The sequence below is a fragment of the Mobula hypostoma genome, chromosome 7 (genome assembly GCF_963921235.1).
Source record: "Mobula hypostoma chromosome 7, sMobHyp1.1, whole genome shotgun sequence".
Classification (NCBI taxonomy): Eukaryota; Metazoa; Chordata; class Chondrichthyes; order Myliobatiformes; family Myliobatidae; genus Mobula; species Mobula hypostoma.
Window position 1 is genome coordinate 145,029,276 of NC_086103.1, and position 27,371 is coordinate 145,056,646.

Sequence of the window (27,371 nt, forward strand, 5' to 3'; positions counted from 1 at the left end):
CAGACAGGAAGCAAAGAGTGGGAATAAACGGGACCTTTTCAGAATGGCAGGCAGTGACTAGTGGGGTACCGCAAGGCTCAGTGCTGGGACCCCAGTTCTTTACAATATATATTAATGACTTGGATGAGGGAATTAAATGCAGCATCTCCAAGTTTGCGGATGACACGAAGCTGGGCGGCAGTGTTAGCAGTGAGGAGGATGCTAAGAGGATGCAGGGTGACTTGGATAGGTTGGGTGAGTGGGCAAACTCATGGCAGATGCAATTTAATGTGGATAAATGTGTAGTTATCCACTTTGGTGGCAAAAATAGGAAAACAGATTATTATCTGAATGGTGGCCGATTAGGAAAAGGGGAGGTGCAACGAGACCTGGGTGTCATTATACACCAGTCATTGAAAGTGGGCATGCAGGTACAGCAGGCGGTGAAAAAGGCGAATGGTATGCTGGCATTTATAGCGAGAGGATTCGAGTACAGGAGCAGGGAGGTACTACTGCAGTTGTACAAGGCCTTGGTGAGACCACACCTGGAGTATTGTGTGCAGTTTTGGTCCCCTAATCTGAGGAAAGACATCTTTGCCATAGAGGGAGTACAAAGAAGGTTCACCAGATTGATTCCTGGGATGGCAGGACTTTCATATGAAGAAAGACTGGATGAACTGGGCTTGTACTCGTTGGAATTTAGAAGATTGAGGGGGGATCTGATTGAAACGTATAAGATCCTAAAGGGATTGGACAGGCTAGATGCAGGAAGATTGTTCCCGATGTTGGGGAAGTCCAGAACGAGGGGTCACAGTTTGAGGATAGAGGGGAAGCCTTTTAGGACCGAGATTAGGAAAAACTTCTTCACACAGAGAGTGGTGAATCTGTGGAATTCTCTGCCACAGCAAACTGTTGAGGCCAGTTCATTGGCTATGTTTAAGAGGGAGTTAGATATGGCCCTTGTGGCTACAGGGGTCAGGGGGTATGGAGGGAAGGCTGGGGTGGGGTTCTGAGTTGGATGATCAGCCATGATCATAATAAATGGCGGTGCAGGCTCGAAGGGCCGAATGGCCTACTCCTGCACCTATTTTCTATGTTTCTATGAACACATAACTTGTGCAAAAACTGATTTAAATGGTATATGATTAAGATCTTCAAAATAATGGACACTTACTAAGCCTTACTTTCCGTTATTTTTGGAGATACAAACATATACCTTTAAACAAGGATTCTGCACAATTTGTTTGTTTGGAAATATTTTGACCCAAGACTCTACATCAGATGTGGGGAAAAGGCAAAGTTAGTTTACAGTGGCAGAGAGGGAGGGGGCAGGAGGTATAGAACATCTCTAATATGGTACAAGGTTTGTCCTCACAATCCTCCTGATCCCTGTGTACTTTTTAAGAAACTGGCATTGTTCTGTAATATAAACAGAAGATGCTGAAAATCCTCAGCAGATTATGCAGCACCTGTGGATACAAAAACAGAATCATTGTTTTAAATCAATGACTCTGTCAGCAACCGGAAAATTGACACCACCTTTCTCCACTGATTCTGTCTGACATGTTAATTATTTCCAGGACATCAGATTTTAATTTCAGATTCTGGTATCTGCAGATATTGCTGTTTGGTTTGGAGCTGCCCTGCAATTCTGGGGAACTGCTGGCAAGTTTATGTGGGAGCACTACCATGGCGAATGACTAGACAGAGCAGGATGTGAGAATGACGGATGTGGGTGAGATGTGGCTACAGACTGAAGATTGTGCATCCACTCCTTAAAGTTCAGAGCAAAGCTACTCACCTTTAAGTTCAAACTAATTTCTACATGTAATCTCTCACTCCCCACATACCTTCCTAAATACGCTTAGTGTTGTCCAATGATTTTACACCCCTAACCCCACAATCATAAAAAAAAGAGATGAAGCATACACTTTTGGTGTTTACACCCCTACTCCAGTCTTGTCAGGTGACCTGAGTCTGCTTAAAGAGCACCTGATATGGAGCTGGAAGGAATATCCGCTCCTGCTTACACAGCACCACTGCTTCACACTAACTCCTGTGTCTTCCCCCCACTTTGCAGCCATAAGAATGAAACTCTCTATATGTGCATACCTCTCCCCAAGTGCAAAATGTCACATTTATTCACATTAAAAAACATCCACCTGGACCTTGTTCTATGGGATCACTTGGCCCACTCTCTATTTTCTCCTTTGGATCCTTGTACCTTACATGCAAGTAAATGCAACATTATTTCCTCAGCCACTTCGCAATTATCCAGTTCATTGGTAGGTGTCAGTCTTGAATTTGTGGTGACACTGATTAGAGTGTCATGAATTCCAGTCCATGTCATTTGCATCTACAGCAGAAATACCAAGTAAAGTGCATTCGCCAGGAAGACGTAGCAAACAATTTTAGATGTAGCACCCTGAGCCAGTTTGTTATCTTGCTTCGTATGTAAAAAGAACTCTGCTGATGTTAGGGCACCTGACTACTCAGTCTCAGAAGTCACTGCAAGATGCCCAAATATTACCTCAAGTCTTTCAAGATGCCCAAATATTACCTCGAGCCTTTCAAGTGAACCACAGCTAAGATGGGGAACATACACATAACGCTGGAGGAACTCAGCAGGCCAGGCAGCATCTATGGAAAAGAGTAAACAGCCGACGTTTTGGGCCAAGATGTTTTCTCGAGGAACTGATTGCTGAAATATTCATGTTGGAGATTCCTCAGTAATTATTCAGCTGGCAGCTCTCCAATACTGAAAGCTTGTGATACTTTGCAAGATCTGCATTCACATTATCACTATGGTGATGAAGCTGCACCCATAATGTAGGTGTCACAGTTGATAAAATTACTTTCCAAAACATCTGTAAAGCTGAGCACTCAACCATCCAATGCACTACATGACATGATCAAACATACTTCATAACTTCTACGTTCAGATTTAAGAAGTGATTAATAGAATCTATCCACATTGGAAATCATTATTGGAAGGACTACCTGAGATGTTTAATTTTATGCAATTGAAATAATTTGAAAAAAAAGTTCCACAGTAAACTGGGGACATATTTCTCTTTGTTGTTTAATGATTAGATTAATGCTTAATTTCTTTCCCTTGTTTAATTGAAATAGAATTCAATCACTTAACAGATCCATTGAGATACTGGGTCATCCTGTGGTAGAATCACTTGGCTAGGGTCCTGACGTGATCAGAGAGTTGATTTGGAAGTGGGCAGATCAGTGATACTGGGGGATGGGGGTTGAAGTGACTTTTCGGGGAATATGAGAAGTCCATTTCAGGGCCTCAGACAATATTAGGGAAGAGGAAGGGGAAGGGATTGGGTTGCTTGAGGTATCAGGGTGTGGAGTGTCTATTTCCAGGACAACATGGTCTCTTTTCAATCAACAAACAATCTACCGGAGGAACTCAGCAGGCCGACTAACATCCAAGGTCGTGGGAGTGGAAGTTGGAGGGGACATTTCAGATTAAAAGCCCGCACCAGGACTGAGAGTGGAGAGAGAAGATACCCAATAAAAAGAGGGGGAGGGGTGAGTCAAAGGCCAGTAGATGATTGGTGGACCGAGCAGCCATAGAGCCATTCAGCATAGATACAGACCATTTGGCACAACAAGGCTATGCCAGCTACTGGAAAGGTGAAGGATGATGGGCAGATGAGGCCAGCTGGGGGTGGGAGAAGGTGGAGTGGGGAGACAGAGCAGTTGGATGAAAGACAGAAGCAGACATCAAAAATGAAAATTAAGGATGAGGTAAAAGGCAGATGGAACCAGAAGCGGGAGAGGATACAGTGGGTGAAATGTATGGGCAGTAGTAGGGGAGGGGGAAAAATGGACAAAAAGGGCCTGGAATAGCGTAAGAGGAAATTAACATTGATAGGAGGACCCAGACTGGAAACAGAGTTGGGGGGAATGCTGAGGATGGGGGAAAAACACAGGATTACCTGAAGTGGAAAATTCAGAATCCATACTATTGGTTGTAAATTACCAAGAAAGAATATGGCCCACTAATATGTAATTAGCCATCTCCCTGGGAGTGAGAAGGCTGAGGATGGACAGATCAGTCTGGGAATGGAAAGAGGCATTGAAATGACACGTACCTGGTAGCTCAGGATGACCACTGCAGACCAATCACAGGTGCTCTGGAAATTGGATGCTCCATCAACCACTTCTCCTAAAAAGAAAAGGGTAGGACATTTCAGACGTCCTGGTATGGCAGAGTCCACTTTGAGAGTAGATGAAACCCAAGAGTATATGCCTTCCCTCCTATTGTGGCTATTGAACAATGTGGTTGAATGAGCCTTCTATCACATTTCAAGTTCAAGTTCATCATCACCTGACTACATATATACAACCAAACAAAAAAAATGTTCTTCTAGCCCACAGTGATGCATGGTCCTCAAAACATATATCACAAACAGCACCTAAGCTAAAAATAAGCCAATAAAATATAATTCAAAAGGCATATAGTGTGCAGCATAGGAAGACAGTAAAGAGTAAACATATTTCCATTTCTCTGACTTCTGCTCTCACCCCACTTCCCTTCATCTTCACCTTCAACCCTGCTATTATCTGTATCCAGCACATGATCCTTTGTCATTTGCAGAATCAGAATTACATTTAATATCATTGGCATATGTCATGAAATCTGTTGTTTTGTGGCAGCAGTACAAAATAATACAAATCTATAAATTACAATAAGAAATATACATAAGTCATGCAAAAAGAGAACAAAAAGAAGGAAAATAAACAAGTGAGGTAGTGTACACGGATGGATTCGTTGTCCATTCAGAAATCTGATGTGGTGGGGAAGAAGCTGTTCCCAAAATATTGAGTGTGTGTCTTCAGGCTCATGTACCTCCTCCCTGATGGTAGCAATGAGAAGACAGCATATCCTGGGATCCTTAATGATGGATGCCACCTTTTTGAGGCATCACCTTTTGAAGTTGTCCTCGATGTTGGGGAGGTTTGTGCTCATGATAGAGCTGACTGTGTTTACAACTTTATATTGCACTTTCTAATCATGTGCGGAGGCCCCTCCATACTAGACGGTGATGCAGTCAACCAGACTGCTTTCCATGGTACATCTGTTGAAATTTGTGAGAGCCTTAGGTGACATACCAGGTCTCCTCAAACACCTAATGAAATATAGCTGCTGTCATGCCTTCTTCGTAATTGTACCAGTATGTTGGACCTAGGACAGATCTTCAAAGATGTTGACACCCAGGAACTTAAAACTGTTCACCCTCTCTACTGCTGATCCCTCAATGAGGACTGTTGCATATTCCCTTGGCTTCCCCTTCCCCTTCCTGAAGTCCACAATAAATTCCCAGGTTTTGTTGACGATGAGTACAAGGTTGTTGTTGTAATACCACTCAATCAGCTGATCTATCCTGCTCCTGTATGCCTCCTCATCACCATCTTAAATTCTGCCAACAATAGTTGTCATCAGCAAATTTATAGATAGCATTTGAGCTGTGCCTAGCCACGCAGTCGTGGGTGTAGAGAGAGTAGAGCAGTGGGATGAGCACACATCCTTGAGCTGCATTGTGTTGGTTGTCAGCAAGGAGGAGATATTATTTCCAATCTGCACTGACTGTGGTCTCCCGCTGAGGAAGTCAAAGATGCATTTGCAGAGGCCCAGGTTTTGCTTATTGATGAGAAGTGAGAGTATGAGATGAGCTGTAGTCAATAAGCAATGCCCGACGCAGGTATTACTCTTGTCCAAATGATCCAAGGACCAGTAGAGAGCCATTGGGATTGCATCTGCTCTAGACCTATTGTGGCAATAGGCAAATTGCAGCAGATCCAGGTCCTTCCTTAAGCAGGAGTTGATTCTGGCCATGACCAACCTCTCAAAGCACTTCAACACAGTAGATGTAAATGCAACTAGTGATAGTCCTTGAGGCAGCTCATCCTGTTTTTCTTGGGTATTGGTATGATTGTTGCCCTTTTGAAGTAGGTAGGAACCTCTAACAGTGGCAGTGAGAGGCTTAAGATGTCCTTGAATGCTCCTGCCAGTTGGTTGGCACCAGTTTTTCAGTGCCCTATCATGTACACCATCAGAGCCCAATGCCTTCTGAGTGTTCACCCTCATGAAAACTGTTCTGCTGTCAGCCTCCAAGATGGAAATTACAGGGTCACCAGATGCTGCAGAGGTTTTCACAGATGTAGTTTTATTCTCCCTTTCAAAGCACGTATAAAAGGCATTTCCACCAACTGCAATGAGATCCCTCCATTAGCCGCATCTTTTCCCCACCTATTTTTTCCTTCTGCAGGGTGTCACTCCTTCCATGACTCCCTCCACACCCACACCACCCTGACCTTTAGCACTTCTCTGAGCAATGTCAGGACTTTTTCTTATACCATTTTCCTCACCACCATCTAGACACATAAACAGCTCTTCCAGGTGAGGAAAAGATTCACGTGCTCCTCCTTCAAACTTATCTACTGCATAAGTTGTAGATCTTGATGTGACCTCCTGATGTGATCTCCTCTACATCAGTGAGACCAAGTGAAGATTGACTATCCAGGAAGAGTATGGGACATAAAAGTTGCTGGTGAATGCAGCAGGCCAGGCAGCATCTCTAGGAAGAGGTACAGTCGATGTTTTGGGCTGAGATCCTTCGTAGAGATGCTGCCTGGCCTGCTGCATTCACCAGCAACTTTTATGTGTGTTGCTTGAAATTCCAGCATCTGCAGATTTCCTCGTGTTTGCGAGAATATAGGAAACAATATAGAAAATAAACAATATAGAAAACGTCTTTTGCATCATCCTGGTTATGGAGAAGGCACAGGATGGACAGCTCAATATGTGAATGGAAAGGGGAGTTGAAATTGTTTGCAACTGGGAGCTTGGGATGACTACTACAAATAGACTGTAGTTGCTCTGCATCACTAGTCTACATTTGGTCTCACCATTGCAGAAGAGACCACAGCGGGAGCACCGAACGTGGTAGGTGAGGTTGGAGTTGGTGCACGTGGATCCACTTAGAATGGCTGTTTAAGTCCCTGGACAGTGAAACTTGTTGAAGGCAGAAAAGAGGCGGAGTCACAGCTGGTAGTGGAATATTATTGCAACTAACACAAATAAGAACATAAGAATATAAGAACTAGGAGCATGAGTTGGCCATCTGTCCCAATAAGTCTCCTCCAACAGTCAATTAGATCGTGCTCATCTGGCCATGGATTCAACTCCACCTATCAGCTTTTCCCCCATAACCCTTAATTCCCCTGCTATGCAAAAATCTAACTATATCTTAAATATAGTTAATGATGTAAGGTCTACTGCTTCCCTGGCTGGAGAGTTCCTCAGATTCACTATATCTGGAAAAAGCAATTTCTCATCATCTCTACCCTAAATCTATTCATCTGAATCTTAAGGCAGTGCCCTAGTTCTCATCTCACTTCCCAGTGGAAACAACTTCTTTGCCAATATAATTTTGTATATTTCGATAAGATCCCCTCTCATTCATATGAATCCCAATGAGTATAGTCCTAGGCAACTCAATCTGTCATTGGTTAACCCCCTCATCTTCAGAATCAACCTGGTGAACTTCCTCTGCACCACCTCCAAAGCCATATACCTTTCCTCAGGTAAGGAGACCAGAACTGCACTTGGTACTCTAAGTTTGGCCTCACCAGCACCCTATATAATTACAGTATAACCTCAGAGCTCTTAAATTCAATCCCTCTAGCAATGATGGTCAATGTTCCATTTTGCCTTCTTGATTACCGGCAAACCAACCTTTTTCAAATCATCCACAAAATTTCCACGTCCCTCTGAACAACAACATTGCTACAATATTTCAATAATCTTCTTCTCTTTAAACCCATCACCCTTATTTGTGCATAAGCCACAAACAGCAGCTTGTCAGAGTCCTGTGTCCAATGTCAATACAAGGTAGATCAGCCCTGTGATTTCTGTTTTCATCACACAACTTCATACTTCCTCCAGGCAAAGATCCTTCCTCTCCCAGGGATGTCCTCTTTGGAGATTCTGTTAGCATTTTTGTAGCTCTGGGTTTTTTACAGGATGGGGTTGCAACCCTCCTCCTTTTGTGGCTGGGCTTGGGACCATCCCAAGAATTAGAAAATTTGAGAGGCTGTGTACAATAAAGGCCAGAATCGCCTCTACTTCCTGAGGAGTATGCAGGCCTCTCCTTCACATGTTCTACCAGTGTCACCCAGGGGGCGCTGGGAGTGAACCCAAATGCAAGACACAGACACTGAAGTATTAGGAACATTGTGTATGGGGTGTCAGGGAGGGGTAGCACCTCTGGTGGGGGAACATGTCACATCCTTTTCAAGGTGGTCAGTACACCTTTGGTCCCCAGCTGGCACTCAGCTCTCACCTGTGGCTCCCCGTAGCTGTTTGCATGCGACAGCGGCCACACCCCGGGCAATGGCTTCGACAAGCCAGCTAAACCAGGCGAGGGTAGCCGACGGGTCTCAAACCGTTGGTGAGATAGGGGATTGTCTATCCCAGCATGTGAACACAGACTCCGGCGGATTGAGTGGACGAGACCAATGGAAGGTCCAAAGGTCAAGAAGGCGGTCTCTGCAAGCATCGTGGAACATGTAGAGCACCACAAGACACAGAAGTTGTCCTGGTCATCCACTGCGCCTAGTCCCATCTCCAGCCATCTCGACTTTTGTCTTGCTACTGGATCCATATAGGAATTGGGAAGAGAGAGTGCGGCTGACGCTGCGCAACTCTCCCTCACTTAAATCCAAATCAAGCGCTAGTCTCGACACCATCATCATGGTGTCAAGGTCTTCATCGACATCAACGATGGACGAACAACTAGGAACAGGACTAGGTGTGTCAAGAAAGCAAGGGAAAGAATGATGCTGGACAAGACACAGACCCTGGATGAGACTAGGATACAGGGCCTGGGCTAGGACTAGACTAGGAAAGCGGGACCTGGACGATGAACTAGGAACTTGAAACCTGGACAAGGACTCTGAGCCAGAGACCAGACAGGGACCCGGAACCTGGGTCTTGACTTGGGCTCGGACTCCGGATCTAGACGAGGACAAAACATGGCAAGGCAACAGGACTGGATGTGGCAGCTACAGGACTGGACGTGGCTTGGACTAGATGAGGTTCCTGGATGTGGCTTGGACTAGACGAGGTTCTTGGATGTGGCTTGGACTAAACGAGGTACTCCTGGGCTGGGCAAGGCACAAGGACAGGACGAGACCCTGAAGTCTTAACTTGGTCTTGGGAGACAGAAACGCAGAACACAGAACCTTGGTCTTGGCAGACAGAAATGCAGAGCCTTGGGTCGAGGGAGATCAGGAACGCAGAGCCTTGGTCGAGGGAGAACAGGAATGCAGAGCCTTGGTCGAGGGAGAACAAGAACATGGAACACAGAGCCGGGACCCCTCCTTGGGAACCGGACGTAGGGCTGGGACTCATACACAAAATGCTGAATACGATGAGACAGTTCACAACACAAGGTAGCGGCAAACAGCCAGACCTACCTGGCGAAGGTGTGGACACAGAGACAGTTCCTAACACAAGGTAGCAGCAAACGGCCGGACCTACCTACCGAAGGCATGAACGCAGAGGCAGTTCCTAACACAAGGTAGCGGCAAACGGCCGGACCTACTTAGCAAAGGCGTGGACATAGAGACAGTTCCAAACAATGAAAAACAGTTGTTTATCTAGACACAGAAGGCGCCGGTCTTGCTCCAGCGGTAGAATTTGTCAGTGATACAGGCGAGGACGCAGGCAAGGTTGCAGGCAAGTCCTCAGGCCAAGGCTTCAGGCAGAGGTTGCAGGCAAGGCTTCAGGAGGAAAGTGAAGGGAATAGTCCAGCAAATGAAGCTGAACCAAGGAGCTATTTATGTAGCCAGCCCAAAATGTGAATCAGGTGCCTCAATTAGAGCACCCAACAGAACAAGGGAAAACGTGAAAACCTGGAATAAGGAACGATGGACCGGACCATGAACCAGAATGCGGACTTCACGGACCGGACCATGACAACCAGTCTGCTGTCACCAGTACAATCTTTTATGCAGTGGTATGCTGGGGCAATGGCAAAAACATGGGTGATGCCAACAGGCTTAATAAACTAATTAGAAAGGCTGGCTCCATTATAGGAGTCAAACTGGACACATTGATGGCTGTGGTAGAACAAAGGACCCTACAGAAAATCCTGGCAATTCTGGACAATATTTCTCACCCTCTGCATGCCACCTTGGCTAAACAGAAGAGCACTTTTAGTAATAGACTAAGACAACTGTGTTGCTTCAAAGAGTGCTACATGAAGTCATTCTTACCCATAGCCATCAGGCTCTGTAATGAGTCAACCTATAGCCAGGGTAGTTGTTAGACTGTTAAAGGTAACTTATTTTTTATTCTTTCTTACTCCTCTTCTAATATTTGTGTATCTGTGCATCTGTAATGCTACTGTGACACGGTAATTTCCTTTGGGATCAATGAAGTATCTATGTATCTATTATTTTTCCTTCCAAAGTTGATGACCATCCATTTACCAATGTACTCCATCTGCCAACATATCAAAGCATCCTATACTGGAATTGGAAGTGGGGAAGAGGGGAACTCTATCTCAGTTGCTGGTGCTTTTTATGAATTGGAAAGTGAAAGATGCATTGAAACAGAACCAGGCTGAAAATCCAATCCCTACACAAGCGTTAGAAAAATGGAGTGTGGCACTTAGGGAGACCACCAACCAAGCTTAACAAGAGATGGGCCATTACTTGTGTCACCACAGGAATTTAGAGCAACAAAAGGAATTGGGAAAACAGCAGGAGGTAGTTAGAACAATAACATTCACACCACCTGAGTACAATAAGGATGTGGGTGACCTCATCCATGACTCAGGAAGAGCTTCTTATCAGAAATTGATAAGCTGATTCAATATACATTATGATATTAAAATGGCAACAAATACTGAATCTATCAGTGTGGCAAAGGGTCTAAACCAGGAGTTCCCAACCTGGAGTCCGCGGACTCCTCTGTTAATGATAGAGTCCATGGCATAAGCAAGGTTGGGAACCTCTGGTCTAAACACATGTTAACTTAAAGTTCACCTGGCATTCCTTGTGAAGGAATTAACTTAAAATGTGCCGCAACTTGTATCCAGTATCAGTCACTCTTCTGTATGTTTAATTGTTGGAGATATGTGTACCATACTTCTGGTTTTTCACCAACATAAGTGATCTGAATGCATTGCTTTCCCTAAACATTGGCACAGCTTTGGACTTCTACATATACTGATGCTTCTAAATTGTATGTTAACTTGATTTTCATGAATGTTCACCCATTCTTGAAAAGAAATTTGAACTAAAGTCCAAAGTTTAAAGTATGGTTTGCCAATATTCGGAAGGGTGGAGAATATAGTCTTCTAAGCAATAAAAACTTGGCAATAAAACTGTGCAGAATGAGAGATAAGGTACCCTAGGTTCTAAAATTCAGTTACAGGAAATATTTTACATTATCCTGTTTGTTCTGTTAAAGTGAATACACAGGATGTGGGAACAGTTCAGTGCTGGGGTGAGTGAAGTTATCTCCTCTGGTTCAAGAGCCTGATAGCTGAGGGGTAATAACTGTTCCTGAATCAGGTGGTGTGTGTCATGAGGCTCCTGTACCTCCTTCCTGATGGCAGCAGTGAGAAGAGAGCATGGCCTGGATGGTGGGGGTCCTTGATGATGGATGCTGCTTTCCTGCAACAGGGCTCCTTGTTGATGTGCTCAATGGTGGGGCGGGCTTTACCCATGAAGGACTGGGCTATTTCCACTAATTTTTTTTAGGCATTTCTATTTAAGGACATTAGTGTTTCCATACCAGGCCATCATGCAACTAGTCAACATACCATCCACAGCACAGCTCTAGAAGTTTGAAGGGGAAGAGAAGATGGCAGCGCGACGCAGTGCGTGCAGCCGCTCCAAATTGATATCGTATTTGTGAAGTAGGATGCCGTGCACAATCCTGATTTGATGGAGACAGCCGTGAGAAGCACGGAGGAACATCTCGAGAAACTTCTGAAATGCCTGCTTTGCTGCCGCTGCTATTGTGCGATCAAGAATCTCCGGAGGGGAAGGCCCCAAATCCTCGGCTTTGCCTATTACCTGTTGCCGGGGCTGGGGTCGAAGCGCTTGGCAGAGATGGTGCTCGGTGCCGGAGAGCTGGTCGGAGGCTCGAAGTTTTTGGACGGACTCGGAATTGGACTGTGGTTGGGTGCTTCCAGGATGCTGCATCGGCAAGTTTACAGCGCTGGAAGCTCATGGCAGGAAGAGTTTTCTTCCTTCAACCGACTGCGTGAGATGATGGGACTTTCGAGAGACTTTGAACTTTTTAACGTGTTCATGGTCTGCTCTTTATCAAATTACGGTATTGTTACACTGTTGTAACTATACGTTATAATTATGTGGTTTTTGTCAGTTTTTTCAGTCTTAGTTTGTCTTGTGTTTCTGGGATATCATTCTGGAGGAACAAATTGTATCATTTCTTAATGCATGCATTACTAAATGACAATAAAAGAGGACTGCGTGTCTTCATAATCTAAAAAAAGGTATTAAATGACATGCTGAATCTACGCAAACTTCTAAGAAAGTAGAGGTGTTGCCATGCTTTCTTTGTAATGGCACTTTGTGTGGCACCCAGACAGATACTCTGAAATGATAACACCAAGGAATTTAAAGTTGCTGATCCCACAATAAGGATTGGCTTATAGACCTCTGGTTTCCTCATCTGGTAAACAATAATTGGCTCCTTGGCCTTGCTGAACATGGAGTGAGAGGTTGTTGTTATGGCACCAACCTATGCTGACAGTGACTCTGGAGAACATGTTGTTGCCAATCGGAACTTGATAAAGAAAACATTTAATATTACTAACTAATTAAAAAAATGTTTCAGCTGCATCCATCTGGCAAACGGTACCACAGCATTAAAGCCAGGATCAACAGGCTATGGGACAGCTTCTTTCTACAAGCAATTAGACATAAATTCAAATGTCTGTACATTGCGATGGAGTCATAAGACAAAGATTTTTAATCCCCCACATTGTGGGACGGATGTCAAATTCAAATAAATTCAAATTCAAATAAGTGATGCAGTATTGGATACTGCTATAAATAAAATGGTTTTTTATAAAATCTCCACATAAGTATAAGATTTTTTCCAAAAACCCTGCATTAGATAAACAAGTTTCAACAATTCTCCACATGAGACTTTAGCCCCAACTCAGTACATGAACAAGCTTCATAAAGATCCGCTTCAGTGCAGTGCTCTTAATGAGTTTGCCTGCATATTAAGGTAGTTGAATTTAGTCATGCTAAACAAATGTCTTTTTGTTATCCGTTCATTCTTTCAACAGCGATAGTCTGAGTATAGTAGGGTCTATTTGGAACCCCTGTGCTGGTCTGAATCTTAAAGGTATAGAATTTACCGACACTTTTTTATGTGCTATTTGTCATTCATGTCTATATTTACTTAACTTATTTGTCAATGAATTTATGTGTGGTACAATTGCACGTAGTAATTGCTTCATTTACAAAGAAGATAGACCATATCCAGCAAATATACAAAAGGCGTGCGAAGTCAATGGATGGACATTTTACACAGGCACTAGTCTACCATGGAGGCTCAAAGTCCTCCTTCTTCAAAGAATGGGGCTTCCCCTCCTCCACCATCAACGCTGCCCTCATCTGCAACTCTTCCATTTCGCACACGTCTGCCCTCACGCCATCTTCCTGATGCCACACTTGAGACAGGGTTCCTCTTGTCCTCAGCTACCACCCCATTGGAATCCGCGTCCAGCACATAATTTCCCATAACTTTTGCCATCTCCAACAGGATCCCACCACCAAGCACATCTTTCCCTCCCCCACCCCCCCACTTTCTGCAGGGATCACACCCTATGCAACTCCCTTGTCCAATTGTCCTTCCTCACTGATCTCCCTCTTGGTACATACTTAGCAAGCAGAACAAGTGCCACAACAACCCCTGTATCTCCTCCCTCACTACAATTCAGGGCCCCAAACAGTCCTTCCAGCTGAGGCCACCCTTCACCTGTGAGTCTGTTAGGGTCATCTACTGTATCAGGTGCTTCTGATGTGGCTTCCTGTATATCGGTGAGACCCAACATAGATTGGAAGATCGCTTTGCTGAGCATCTACGCTTCGTCTGCCAGAAAAAGTGAGATCTCCCAATGGTCAACTATTTTAATTCCACTTCCCATTCCCATTCCAACATGTCAGTCCATGGCCTTCTACACTGCCACAATGAGGTCACAGTCAGGCTGGAGGAGCAACACCTTATATTCTGTCTGGGTAGCCTCCAACCTGATGGCATGAACATCAATTTCTTGAAATTCCAGTAATTGCCCCCTACTTCACCATATCTGCTTCCCTCTCTCCCCTAATCTCCTTACCTGTCCATTACCTCCCTCTGGTGCTCCTCCCCCTCCCCTTCTTCCATGGTTTTCTATCCTCTTCTATCAGATTCCCCCTCCTCCAGCCCTTTTTCTCTTTCACCAATCAATTTCCCAGCTCTTTACTTCACCACCTGCCCCTCTCCCATTTTCACCTATCACTTACCACCTGGTACTTCTTCCTCCCCTCCCCCCACTTTTTTACTGACTTCTCCTCTCCCTTTCCAGTTCTGAAGAAGAGTCGCAGCCCGAAATGTTGACTATTTACTCTTTTCCGTAGAGGCTGCCTGGCCTGCTGAGTTCCTCCAGCACTTTGTGTGTGTGTGTGTGTGTGTGTGTGTGTGTGTTGCTTTGGATCTCCAGCATCTGTAGTTTTTCTCGTGTTTGTGATGCCTGCAATCTCTGATTTGGCAAAGCTACCTCAAGACATCCCAACTTGGCACTGCCTTCCCCATTTAGATTCCATGCTAGACACAGCGGTTCATCTCCAAGTCTATTGAAATGGTACTTTGATATAACATGATGCTGAAGTCAATCTCCCCCACCATCTACCAACACTCAATCCCAGCACTCCCCAATCTGCAATGAACAAGATTTCACTCCTCATCGATTTTCAGTATAAGGATCTCTCCATCACAGCCCATCCCTCCCCCATATCCTTTTGGTGAAACACCTTTCCATGAAACTCCTGCTATGAGATATTTTCATCCAGAAATTTGGATATATATTATCAAAGCTTCATTTTAATATAGTTAACAACAAGATGACCAGCACGTTTGATGTCAGTACAAAAGTGTTTTTAAATAATAAACATGCTAATTAGGCAGAAATTCAGAATTGTGTATATCTGTTGCAATTACTTTATTTTCAATAAATATGCACAGCAACTATCTCAATATTTCATTTTTCCACAATGCTGTTAATGTTCTAAATTCTCACCCTATTTAATGCCTTTTAGCTGTGTCCTTTCAGTCCTTTACTGAACATTGTGAAAAAGCTAGGCCCAAATGAAGTTATGTTACATTTTTTTAAAAGTCTCCCAGTTGTTAAGATGCACTGCCTCGTATATTAATGTATGGAGTTGCTATGAACCAAAATTATCCTTTCAGTTAAGATGGCTGTATAATAAGATCACCTCTCAGTCTCATGCACTTTGAAGAATAAAGTCCAAGCCTTTAGAACCCACAGAAATACAGTGGAAGCAAGTTAGCCTTTGCCCTAAGCAAGTGGTGACAAAAGAAGATGTCTGGGTTTATATTTATTTTGGTGTCCATTCCCATCTTGTGCAGGCCAGCACTAACACACCACCTCTTCACTCCACCTGATGTTGATAAGGCTTCTTCTCACCTCCTTGGCCAACCCACTCTCATGATGCTGACCCAACTGAATGTTCACCCTTCCCAGCCACATTTATAGATTGTGAACCAAATACACCCTTGTGACTTAATCATGAATCTGGTCCATCCAACTCTGATGCCTCTTCCTCGTAACAGCCTAATCATCTCGTGTTGTTGATCATTGTGACCTGAAGTCACAGGATCCTCCTTGACCTCCATGGCCACCTACCCACCCTGTTTTACCTCCATCCATAGCCAATGTAGAACAGCAGGGCTAATGCAGGTCTTTTGCATGGTTTCTTCTACTGATTGAGTTATTGGTGAGGTAGATGAGATATTGCATGTTGCAACTGCTCCATTGATCACCACAGGACAGAAGACCCATTGGATGCTCATCTGCCAATTTCAGCAGTTTTGCAAATGTGTAAGATCTTTGACCCCTTGAGATCTTCACCAGTGGCCCAGGAAAGTTTGATCTCCTTTAACTGAAGATAGGGCAGGCTCACCTCCCAAATTATGGCCAGTGTTGGTGTGAAGATCAACACCATCTGAATATTTGGACATCACTGAGCATGCCTGGTGATCTTTCTACTGGGGAAGGCATGGCAGCAGGTAGTGGTCCTGCCTCACAGATTTGGGTTCCGAACCCAAATTTTGCTCTGACCTCCAGAGTTGGATGTGTGAAGTTTACAAGAGATTTCCCTGAGCTGCTGTGGTTTTCTCCCATATTACAAAAATATGTTGCTTGATCATAAGAAATAGGAGCAGAATTCGACTTCCTGGCTCTTCGAGTCTGTTCCACCATTCCATCATGGCTGATTTATTATCCATCTCAACACTATTCTCCTGCCTTCTCCCCATAACCATTGATGACCTGACTAATCAAGAACCTATCATCCTCTGCTTTAAATATACTCAATGATCTGGCCTCCACAGCCATCTGTGGCAATGAATTCCACAGATTCACCACCGTCTGGCTAATGAAATTCCTCCTTATCACAGTTCTAACTGGATATCCTTCCTTACCACTGACTCAACATGCAAATTAACCTTTAGGTAATCCTATACAAGGACTCCTAAGACTATACAAATATCTCTGATTTTTGAATTTTCTCCCCACTTAGAGAATAGTCTAAGCCTTTGTTCCTTCTACCAAAGTGCATGACTATAGACTTCCCTACACTACACATATCCCATTTGCTACTTCTTTGCCCATTCTTCCAACCTGTCTAAATCCTTCTGCAGTCACCCTGTCTCTTCAACATTATCTGCCCCTCCACTTATCATTGTATCATCTGCAAACATGGTCACAAAGCCATCAATTCCATAATCTAAATCATTTACATGTGAAATAAGCGGCCCCAATTCCAATCCACGTGGAACATTACTAGTCACTGGTAGCCAACCAGAAAATGCCCCCTTTATTCCCAGTCTTTGCTTCCTGCCAGTCAGCAAATCTGCCATCCATGTTAGTATCTTTCCTGTAATATCATCTTATCTGGCTAAGCAGCCTCACGTGTGGCACCTTGTCAAAAGCCTTCTGAAAATCCAAGTAAGCAACATCCGCTGACTCTCCGTTGCCTATCCTGTCTATTACTTCCTCAAAAAATCCAACTGATCTGCCAGGCAAGATTTCCCCTTAAGGAAACCGTACTGACTTCGGTCTATTTTATTATGTGCATCCAAGTACTACGAAAGCACATCCTTAATAATGGACTCCAACATTTTTCCAACCACTGAAGTCAGACTAACGGGCCTATAATTTCCTTTCTTCTGCCTCCCTCCCTTCGTAAAGAGTGGAGTGCCACATGCAATTTTCTAGTCCTCTGGAACTATTCCAGAACCTAGTGATTTTTGAAAAATCATTAATGCCCCCACAATGTCTTCAGCCACCTCCTTCAAAACCTTGGAGTGTAGTCCATCTGGCTTATCTACCTTAAGACTTTACACCTTGCCAAACACTTTCTCCTTAGTAATAACAATTACAATCACTTCTGCCCTCTGATACTCTTGAATTTCTAGCATACTGTTAGTGCCTTCCACAGTGAAAGTTGATGCAAAATACTTCTTAAGTTCATCTGCCATTTCTTGGTCCCCCAGTACTACCTCTCCAACATCTTTTTGCAGTGGTGCAATATCCATTCTCGCCTCCTTTTTATCCTTTATAAAGTACGTCTGAAAAAACCTTTGGTATCTATCGCCTTTTATATTATTGGTTAGCTTACCTTTATATTTTATCTTTTCTCTCTGTGTGGCTTTTTAGTTGCCCTCTGTTGCTTTTTAAAAACTTCCCAATCCTCTACCTTATCACTTATTTTTGTGATCCCATCTTTGACTTCCCTTGCCTCATTCTCCCATTAGAATACTACTTCACCTTTGGATTGCATCTATCCCATGCCTTCCCAATTGCCTCCAGAAACTCCAGACATTGGTGTTCTACCATCATCCCTGCTAGCGTCCCCTTCCAATCAACTTCAGCTAGCTCCTCTCTCATGCCTCTGTAATTCCCTTTACTCCACTGTAAATCTGATATATCTGACTTTATCTTCTCAAACTGCAAGGTGAATTCTATTATATTATGGTCATTGTCTCCTAAGGACTCCTTTACCTTAAACTCACAAATCAAATATGTTTCATCAAACAACATCCAATCCAGAATTGACTTTCCTCTCGTGGACTCAACCACAAGCTGCTCTAAAAGGCCATCACTTAGGCGTTCTGCAGATTCCTTCTCTTGGTATCCTGCACCAACTTGATATTTCCAATCTACCTGCATGTTGAAATCCACCATGACTAACGTAACAGTGCCCCTTTTACATGTCTTTTCTATCTCCTATAGCAATTTGTATCCCTCATCATGACTACTGCCCAGAGGCAGTTATTCTCATCAGGGTCTTTTTACCCTTACAGTTTTTTAACTGTACCCACAAGAATTCTACATCTGCCGATCCCATATCACCTCTAAGGATCTGATTTTATTTTTTTTACCAACAAAGCCACTCCATCCCCTTTACCTATCTGTCTGTCTTTTTGACCAGCCTAAGGTTCCGGGAGTAATCAAGAGATTACTACTTTGGCGGTCCTACTCTTCAGTCTCTTCCCCAACTTTCTGTACACACTGTGCAGGATCTCCCCCCCCCCCCAGCCTACGTCATTTGTGCCGATGAGCACCACGACCTCTGGCTGCTCACCCTTCCTCTTAAGAATCTTCAGCAGCCACTCTGAAACATCCTTGATTCTGACATCTAAGAAGCAACATACCAATCTGGAGCTTCTTTTGTAGCCACAGAATCTCCTGTCTGTCCCCCTAACTACTGAGTCTCCTATCACTACTTGATTTTACCCTTCCCTGCTGAGCCTCAGAGCCAGCCACAGTGCCTCTGGCTTCGCCGCTGCTGTTGTACCCTGAGGGGTCATTCCCCCAAGCAGTATCCAAAGGGGGTATAGTTATGGCAGAGGTGAATGGCCACAGGGAAACCCTGTACTAACTGCTTACACCCCCTCCCCTTCCTCCCTTCCCCCCTCCCCCCTTCTGCTGGTGGTCACCCATCTGTTATCCAAAGCCTGGGCTCTGAATGTGACCGCCTCAGTAAAAGTCTCTTCTGGGGAATTTTCAATCTCCCAGATAGTTCTGAGTACATTCAGCACCAGATCCAGTTCCACTTCCAGTTCCTTGACCTTGTTGTCAGTCAGATTGGTAGGTTAACTGGCTACTATAAACTACCTATCGTGTAACTAGGTGGAAATTAATTGGCACGTGAGAGAGAATGGGTTACCAGGAATGGGACTGATGAGATTGCTCCAAGAACCAGCATGGACCAAACGTGATGAATGAACTCCTATGTTGTGAGAGAATGGTATACGCACACCACGTAAGATATTTATTCCGATTTTATCCAAGGCAGCTAGGGTGATGGATGTCTAATCATTCCCAAATCACGTGCCCACAACTACATTCCCCTCCCCCCCATCAGTTGGTATCTATCTACGAATGTTGCATCACCTGTTGAATCATGTCCTGATGAATAGTCTCTGCCCGAAACGACAACTGCTTATTCCTCTCCATAGACGTCCCTTGACCTGTTGAGTTCTTTCTACATTTTGTGTTTGTTTCTCTGCATTTCTAGCACCTGCAGAATCTCTGTTTTCCTGTTTATATTGAAGACAATACTGGGCTGCCTCGCCCTTTATTCTTCCGTCCTGCGCTGCACCCAAAGGGATGTTGTACATTTGCTCGTCCACGCCAGGCGGTGGCCGTTCGTTTAGCTGTTTGAGCTCTCCGTTTCTACACATTTGCAAGGGAAAAGGAGCGCAGTACTTAGAAATTATTCAGTTCTACCGACTGTCGCCCCAGGAATTTTTAAGGAACTGCACACTTCGTTAAAAATATCCAGCCGATCCGACACTACGGGAGGTTCAGCCCGTCACTGTGGCGCTGGACTGCTACCAGTCAATCTCCCTGATTATGGTTATGGATAAAATAGACACCACAGCCAGAATCTACCATTGACATTAAGGAGTGACTTTTAGAAGACCCAAGGTTAGAATCCCAGCTGTTAGCCGCTGAGAAGGCCTTCAACCCCTCCCATTTCGTCTTAGCCCTACAACTACGCCATTTACAGGTCAGAGTCCCATGGACTCAACGAGACGGTAGCAGTACCCTGTCAATAAACAGAGCCAATGAGGAAGCAAGCAGCCTAGAACAGGTTCAGGTTCCGGCCGAACGGGCTCGCCTGTGTTTACGTTGCTGACAATTGCAGAGCTGTGCAGAGTTGAAGGCTTGCGTGAACGGCGATGGGTGGAACGGAGGAGCTCCCGGTGATTGACTACGTGCTGGTTTACGAGGACAACGATGATCACTTACTCGCCAGGGAGCGAATGGAGTTTTTGTGCGAAGTTAAAAAGACTGGGCTCCGCCTGGTCCCCGACGTGACCGAGCGGAACCGGGAGAACACAGAGGTGGAAGAAGACAAAAACAGGCGGGAAGAACGGAGACACGCAAAACAGATTATTAAAATCTTCGCCCCGTTTAATGTACTGAGCCAAGGAGCTGAAAAAATGAGATTAAAAATGCCCTTGGATATAGAGGTAAAGAGTCATAACCATGTTTAACACACAAAATATTGGAAAGAGAAAAAACAGCAGGTCAGGCAGATTCTCTGAAATGAAATGAAATGGTCGACCTGCTAAATTCCTTCAGCATTTTGTGTGATACAATGTACTTACAGCATGAGAGTCTCTTGTGTTTATAACCATGTTCAATTAACAGTTAATTAAAATATAACCTTGCATAGACGATATTCCTACTTTACACTTCAGGATCAGAATCCGGTTTTATTATCATTGTCTTACCTGCCGTGAATTTGTGGTTTTGTGATAGCAGTAGAGAGCAAAGACATAAAATTACTGTAAATTACAAACTAAATAGTGCAAAAGATAATGAGCTGGTGTTCGTGGACTGTTCGGAAATCTGACGACGGAGGGGAAGAAGCTGTTTCTGAATCATTGAGTGTGGGTCTTCATGCTCCTGTAGCCCCTCCCTTCGGCAGTAACTAGGAGGCATGTCCTTTCTCAAGGTTAGGCTCCTTAGAGATGGTTGCTACATTGCCTTTTGAAGGAGACGGCTGAGTTTCCCTCCCAACCCTGTCCCAGCCTCTTTCAATCCTATACATTGGAGACTATATATCAGGCTGTGATGCAACCTGTCAGAATGCTGTTCACCATACACCTATAGAACTTTGCGGAGATCTTTGGTGATACAGCAAATCTTTTCAAAATCCTAATTAAGTAGAGCCACTGATGTGCCTTTGCCTGATTGCAGCAATGTGTTGGGCCCAGGACAGATCTTCTGAGATGCTGACACCCTGAAACTTAAAGCTGCTCTCCTGCTCCACCTCCGACCCTGAGTGAGGACTGGTATCTGTTCTCCGGACTTCCCTTCCTAAAGTCTACAATCATTTACTTGCCCTTGCCAACTCTGAATGTGAGGGTGAGCTGATCTATCCTGTACACCCCCTCTTCGCCATTTGAGATTTTACCAACGATAGTGGTGTCATATGTGAAGTTATAGATGGTGTTTGAGCAGTGCTTGGCCACCCAGTTGTGAGTGCAGTGAGATCATGAGCTAAGCATGCCCCTCTGTTGACTGTCAGGCAAAATGTTATCATTGATCCATACTTACTGCGGTCTCCTGAAGGAACATGCACAAAATGCTGGAGGAACTCAGCAGGTCAGGCAGTATCTATAGAAAAGAGTAAATAGTGGATTTTCAGGCCGAGACCCTTCTTCAGAGAAAGGGTTTTGATGAAGGGTCTTGACCTGAAACGTCGACTGCTTACTCTTTTCCACAGATGCTGCCTGGCCTGCTGAATTCCTCCAGCATTTTGTGGGTGCTGCTTGGATATCCAGCATCTGCAAATTCTTTCTTGTTTGTGAAGAAGTCGAGGGCACAGTTGCAGAGGAAGTTTCAGAGGCCTAAGCTTAGAAGGTTTGCGAGTAATACTGAGGGGATAATAGTATAGAAGGGCAAGCTGTTAGCCGCCTGGTGTATGTTTTGCTATTGCCTAGGTGCTTCAAAGTAGAATGGAGTGCCATTGAGATTGTACCCACTGTACAGACCTGTACAGCATTAGGCAAATTGCAGTGGTAATGCAATTTAGAAATTGTTAGCAAAGCATTTAGAAATTGTTTAAAGTGGTATTGTTGGCATGTTCCTAGTTTGTGCTTTTTATTACTTTTGCACATTATTGAACTTCAGGCTTTTTACCAGCAACCTTTTCAGCTGCAACAGACTTAAGTTTGGGTGTGATAATTTCTGAGGAATAGAAATCCCTTAGAAATTGTTTGATCTCTCATGATGCAACAAACCTCTCATCCCAGGAATCAATGTGGTCCCTTTGTTATGGTCCCTCTATCAAAAGTAAATCCTTCCATGAGTAGGAAGACCAGACTTGGATTTACCAAGGCCTTGCATTATTGAGGAAAGGCTTTTCTGCTCTTCTACTCAAACTTGTTCTAATTGCCTATTGAATCTGCATGTTAAGAACTAATTTGAGTGCAAGGATACCCAAATTCCCTCAGAACAACACCTCTCATTCTCTCACCTTTCTGCTTTTCCAACAAAGTGGGATAACATCACATTTGTTCACATTATGTCTTTTCAGTCGCCCCTTGCCCATTCATGTACCTTATCTATTATCTCCCCAAAGCCCCTCTGTATGTTATTCACAGCCCACACCGCATTATAGATTTGTGTAATCAGCAAAGCTGAATATATTGTGCTTCGTCCTTCATCCACATCATTAATGCAAATTGAGCACAAATGGGGCCCAGCACACCCATTGGACCATAAGGAATAGGGGCAGAGATAAGCCATTTGGCCCGTTGACTCTGCTCTGCTATCCCGACAAAGCTGAATTATTATCCCTCTTCACCCCATTTTCTTGTCTTGTCTTTGTAAGCTTTGATGTCCTTACTAATCAAGAATCTAACAATCTCCATTTTAAATCCACCCAATGAATTGACCTCCACAACTGTCTAAGGCATTTACGAACTGCTTTCAGCACATCCTTAAGTTGTATTGGCTTTTAATGCAAATGACATATTTCACTGCGTGTTTCAATGAACATGTGATAAATAAAATAATCTGATTAAATATGGGCAAAAGTAAGGATTAAGGTTAGACAACATTGGAACTCAAAAATCTGTGGAAAATAATATGACTCACTGGTGTCATTACCAAATCCACCTCTTCCCATCTTCTTGTGACAGGTCACGATGATCCCTGCAACTGTTTCATCTATAACAATTACAAGAGAGAAATTTCTCATTCTAATTTGAAGAGTTCCAGGCTTTAGATGTTTCAGAAAGGACAGGGAGGGAGGCAAAAGAGGTGGGGGCATGGCACTGCTGATCAGAGATGGTGTCAGGGCTGCAGAAAAGGAGGAAGTCATGGAGGGGTTGTCTACTGAGTCTCTGTGGGTGGAAGATAGAAACAGAAAGGGGTCAATAACTCTACTGGGTGTTTTTTGTAGACTACCCAATAGTAACAGGGACATCGAAGAGCAGATAGGGAGACAGATTCTGGAACAGTATAATAATAACAGGGTTGTCGCGGTGGGAGATTTCAATTTCCCAATATTGATTGGCATCTCCCAAGAGCAAGGGGTTTAGATGGGATGGAGTTTGTTAGGTGTGTTCAGGAAGTTTCTTGACACAATATGTAGACAAGCCTACAAGAAGAGAGGCTGTACTTGATCTGGTATTGAGAAATGAACCTGGTCAGGTGTCAGATCTCTCAATAGGAGAGCATTTTGGAGATAGTGATCACAATTCTATGTCCTTTACCATAGCATTGGAGAGGGATAGGAACAGACAAGTTAGGAAAGCGTTTAATTGGAGTAAGGGAAAATATGAAGCTATCAGGCAGGAAATTGGAAGCATAAATTGGAACAGATGTTCTCAGGGAATTGTACAGCAGAAATGTGGCAAATGTTCTGGGAATATTTGCGTACATTCCAATGGGACGGAAAGAATAGTAGGGTGCAGGAACTGTGGTGTACAAAGGCTGTTGTAAATCTAGTCAAGAAGGAAAGAAAAGCTTATGCAAGGTTCAAAAAAACTAGGTAATGATAGAGATCTAGAAGATTATAAGGCTAGCAGGAAGGAGCTTAAGAATAAAATTAGAAGAGCCAGAAGGGGCCATGAGAAGGCCTTGGCGGACAGGGTTAAGGAAAACCACAAGGCATTCTACAAGTATGTGAAGAGCAAGAGGATAAGACATGAGAGAATAGGACCAATCAAGTGTGGCAGTGGAAAAGTGTGTATGTAACCGGAGGAGATGGCAAAGGTACTTAATGAGTACTTTGCTTCAGTATTAACTATGGAAAAGGATCTTGGTGATTGTAGGGATGACTTACAGTGGACTGAAAAGCTTCAGCATATAGGTATTAAGAAAAAAGATGTGTTGGAGTTTTTGGATAAGTGTCCGGGACCAGACGAGATGTATCCCAGGCTACTGTGGGAGACAAGGGAGGAGATTGCTGAGCCTCTGGCGATGATCTTTGCATCATCAATGGGGACAGGAGAGGTTCTGAAGGATTGGAGGGTTGTGGATGTTGTTCTCTTATTCAAGGAAGGGAGTAGAGATCGCCCAGGAAATTATGGCCCAGTGGTTGGTAAATTGATGGAAAAGATCCTGAGAGGCAGGATTTATGAACATTTGGAGAGGCATTATATGATTAGGAATAGTCAGCATGGCTTTGTCAAAGGCAGGTTGTGCCTTATGAGCCTGATCGAATTTTTTGAGGATGTGACTAAACACATTGATGAAGATAGAGCAGTAGATGTAGTGCATATGGATTTCAGCAAGGCATTTGATAAGGTACCCCATGCAAGGCTTATTGAGAAAGTAAGGAGGTATGGGATCCAAGCAGACATTGCTTTGTGGATTCAGAATTGGCTTGCCCACAGAAGGCAAAGAATGGTTGTAGACAGGTCATATTCTGCATGGAGGTCGGTGACCAGCGGTGTGCCTCAGGGATCTGTTCTGGGACCCCTTGTCTTCATGATTTTTATAAATGACTTGAATGAGGAAGTGGAGGGATGAGTTAGTAAATTTGCTGATGACACAAAGGTAGGGTGTGTTGTGGATCGTGTGGGGGGCTGTCAAAGGTTACAGCGGGACATCGATAGGATGCAGAAATGGGCTGAGAAGTGGCAGATGGAGTTCAACCCAGATAAGTGTGGTTCATCTTGGTAGGTCAAATAATATGGCAGTATATAGTATTAATGGTAAGACTCCTGGCGGTGTGGAGGATCAGAGGGATCTTGAGGTCCAAGTCCATAGGGCACTCAAAGTTGCTACGTAGGTTGACTCTGTGTTTAAGAAGGCATACAGTGCTTCGGCCTTCATCAACCGTGGGATTAAGTTTAGGAGCCAAGGGGTAATGTTGCAGCTATATAGGACCCTAGTCAGACCCCACTTATTGTACCGTGCTCAGATTTGGTCACCTCACTACAGAAAGAATGTGGAAACCATAGAAAGGGTGCAGAGGAGATTTACAAGGATGTTGCCTGGATTGGGGAGCATGCCTTATCAGAATAGATTGAGTGAATTCAGCCTTTTCTCCTTGGAGCGACAGAGGATGAGAGATGACCTGATAGAGGTGTATAAGATGATGAGAGGCATTGATCATGTGGATAGTCAGAGGCTTTTTCCCAGGGCTGGAATGGCTAGCATGCGAGGCCACAGTTTTAAAGTGCTTGGAAGTAGTACAGAGGAGATGTCGGGTAAGTTTTTTACGCAGAGAGTGGTGAGTGTGTGGAATGGGCTGCCGGCGGCGGTGGTAGAGGTGGATATGATAGGATCTTTTACGAGACTGCTGGACAGGCACATAGCACTCAGAAAAATAGAGAGCTATGGGTAACCCTAGGTAATTTCTAAAGTAAGGACATGTTCGGCACAGCATTTTGGGCCGAAGGGCCTGTATTGTGCTGTAGGTTTTCTATGTTTCTATGTTAATTACAAATACTTACTTTTAAAGTTATTATTGTTTTGAAATTTGGCTTATTGACTCTTTCAGTATACAACATTGAACGAAGATACAGAGAGATCAACAACTACCCTAAAAACGATAGTGAAGTATTTGGAGACAGATGATGAAGCTGACTATTATAGTGCGCCTTATAAACATGACAAGCAACATCTATTCAAAGGAATTGGTGACAAGACCACATTTTTTCGACCAGCTGTGAGATCTCTAATTGTAAATTGCACTTCTTGTTTTGGTAATCATGTTTGTAATTTGAGTTGTATCTACTAGTGAAATAAAAGCATATTTCCTATATTTATCAGAATTGAGGTATTTCATGCATACGTTTTTGATAGCATGGGTAACTTGCAGAATAGCATAATTTGCTTCATTGTAGTACAATAAGCTCAAACCCTGAATATCTTTTTTTTTAATTGTGTGGCTAGTCAGTGGCTTTTTCCCAGGGCTGAAGTAGCTATCATGAGGGGGCACAGTTTTAAGGTGCTTGGAAGTAGGTAAAGAGGAGATGTCAGGTGTAGGTTTTTTACACAGAGAGTGGTGAGTGCAAGGAATGGGCTGCTGGTGATGGTGGTGGGGGCGGATACAATAGGGTCTTTTAAGAGACTCCTGGACAGGTACATGGAACTTAGAAAAGTAGAGGGCTATGTGTAACCTTAGGTAATTTGTAAGGTAAGGACATGTTCAGCACAGCATTGTGGGCCTTACTGTGCTGTATTTTTTCTATGTTTCTATGCTTAAATGCCAGGTAATTGATAATGAATTTTTGATCCTGACCTTGCTACCAAATGGACTGGTTACTAGCATGAAGAAAAAAGTATCGATTTGCAAATGCCCTGATGTTAATTTGCCATCATTATCTTAAGTGTTTGGATCAAGATCCTAAGCAGTTTGAGCCAAAAGGACCCTGTGTAATATAGTGTACTTTTATCTGACTAACCACCAGAAGAGTTGGTATAAATGGGTCATTTTATTTTCAGTTTGCAGTTTCCAGCTAATAGTTTCAACAGGGATCAGTGTGGAGGCCTCAACCTCAACCATATATAACATGTGATACTACTTTAAATGAAGTGACAAGCTTATTG

The 27,371-nt window shown here is 43.8% G+C and overlaps 1 protein-coding gene across 2 annotated transcripts in view; it reads left to right on the top strand.

Moving 5' to 3' along the window:
• The first annotated feature begins 19,826 nt into the window (after positions 1 to 19,826).
• The window catches only part of LOC134349618 (anoctamin-7-like), a 66,750-nt gene continuing 59,205 nt past the window's right edge, over positions 19,827 to 27,371 (top strand). Inside the window, exons 1-2 of one of the 2 annotated variants that reach the window (XM_063054207.1) lie at positions 19,827 to 20,824; positions 26,320 to 26,502. In XM_063054207.1, coding sequence (XP_062910277.1) covers positions 20,531 to 20,824; positions 26,320 to 26,502 — 477 coding nt within the window. In that variant the 5' untranslated portion in view covers positions 19,827 to 20,530. The remainder of the gene's footprint in view (positions 20,825 to 26,319; positions 26,503 to 27,371) is intronic. The other variant, XM_063054206.1, reaches the window with a different exon arrangement.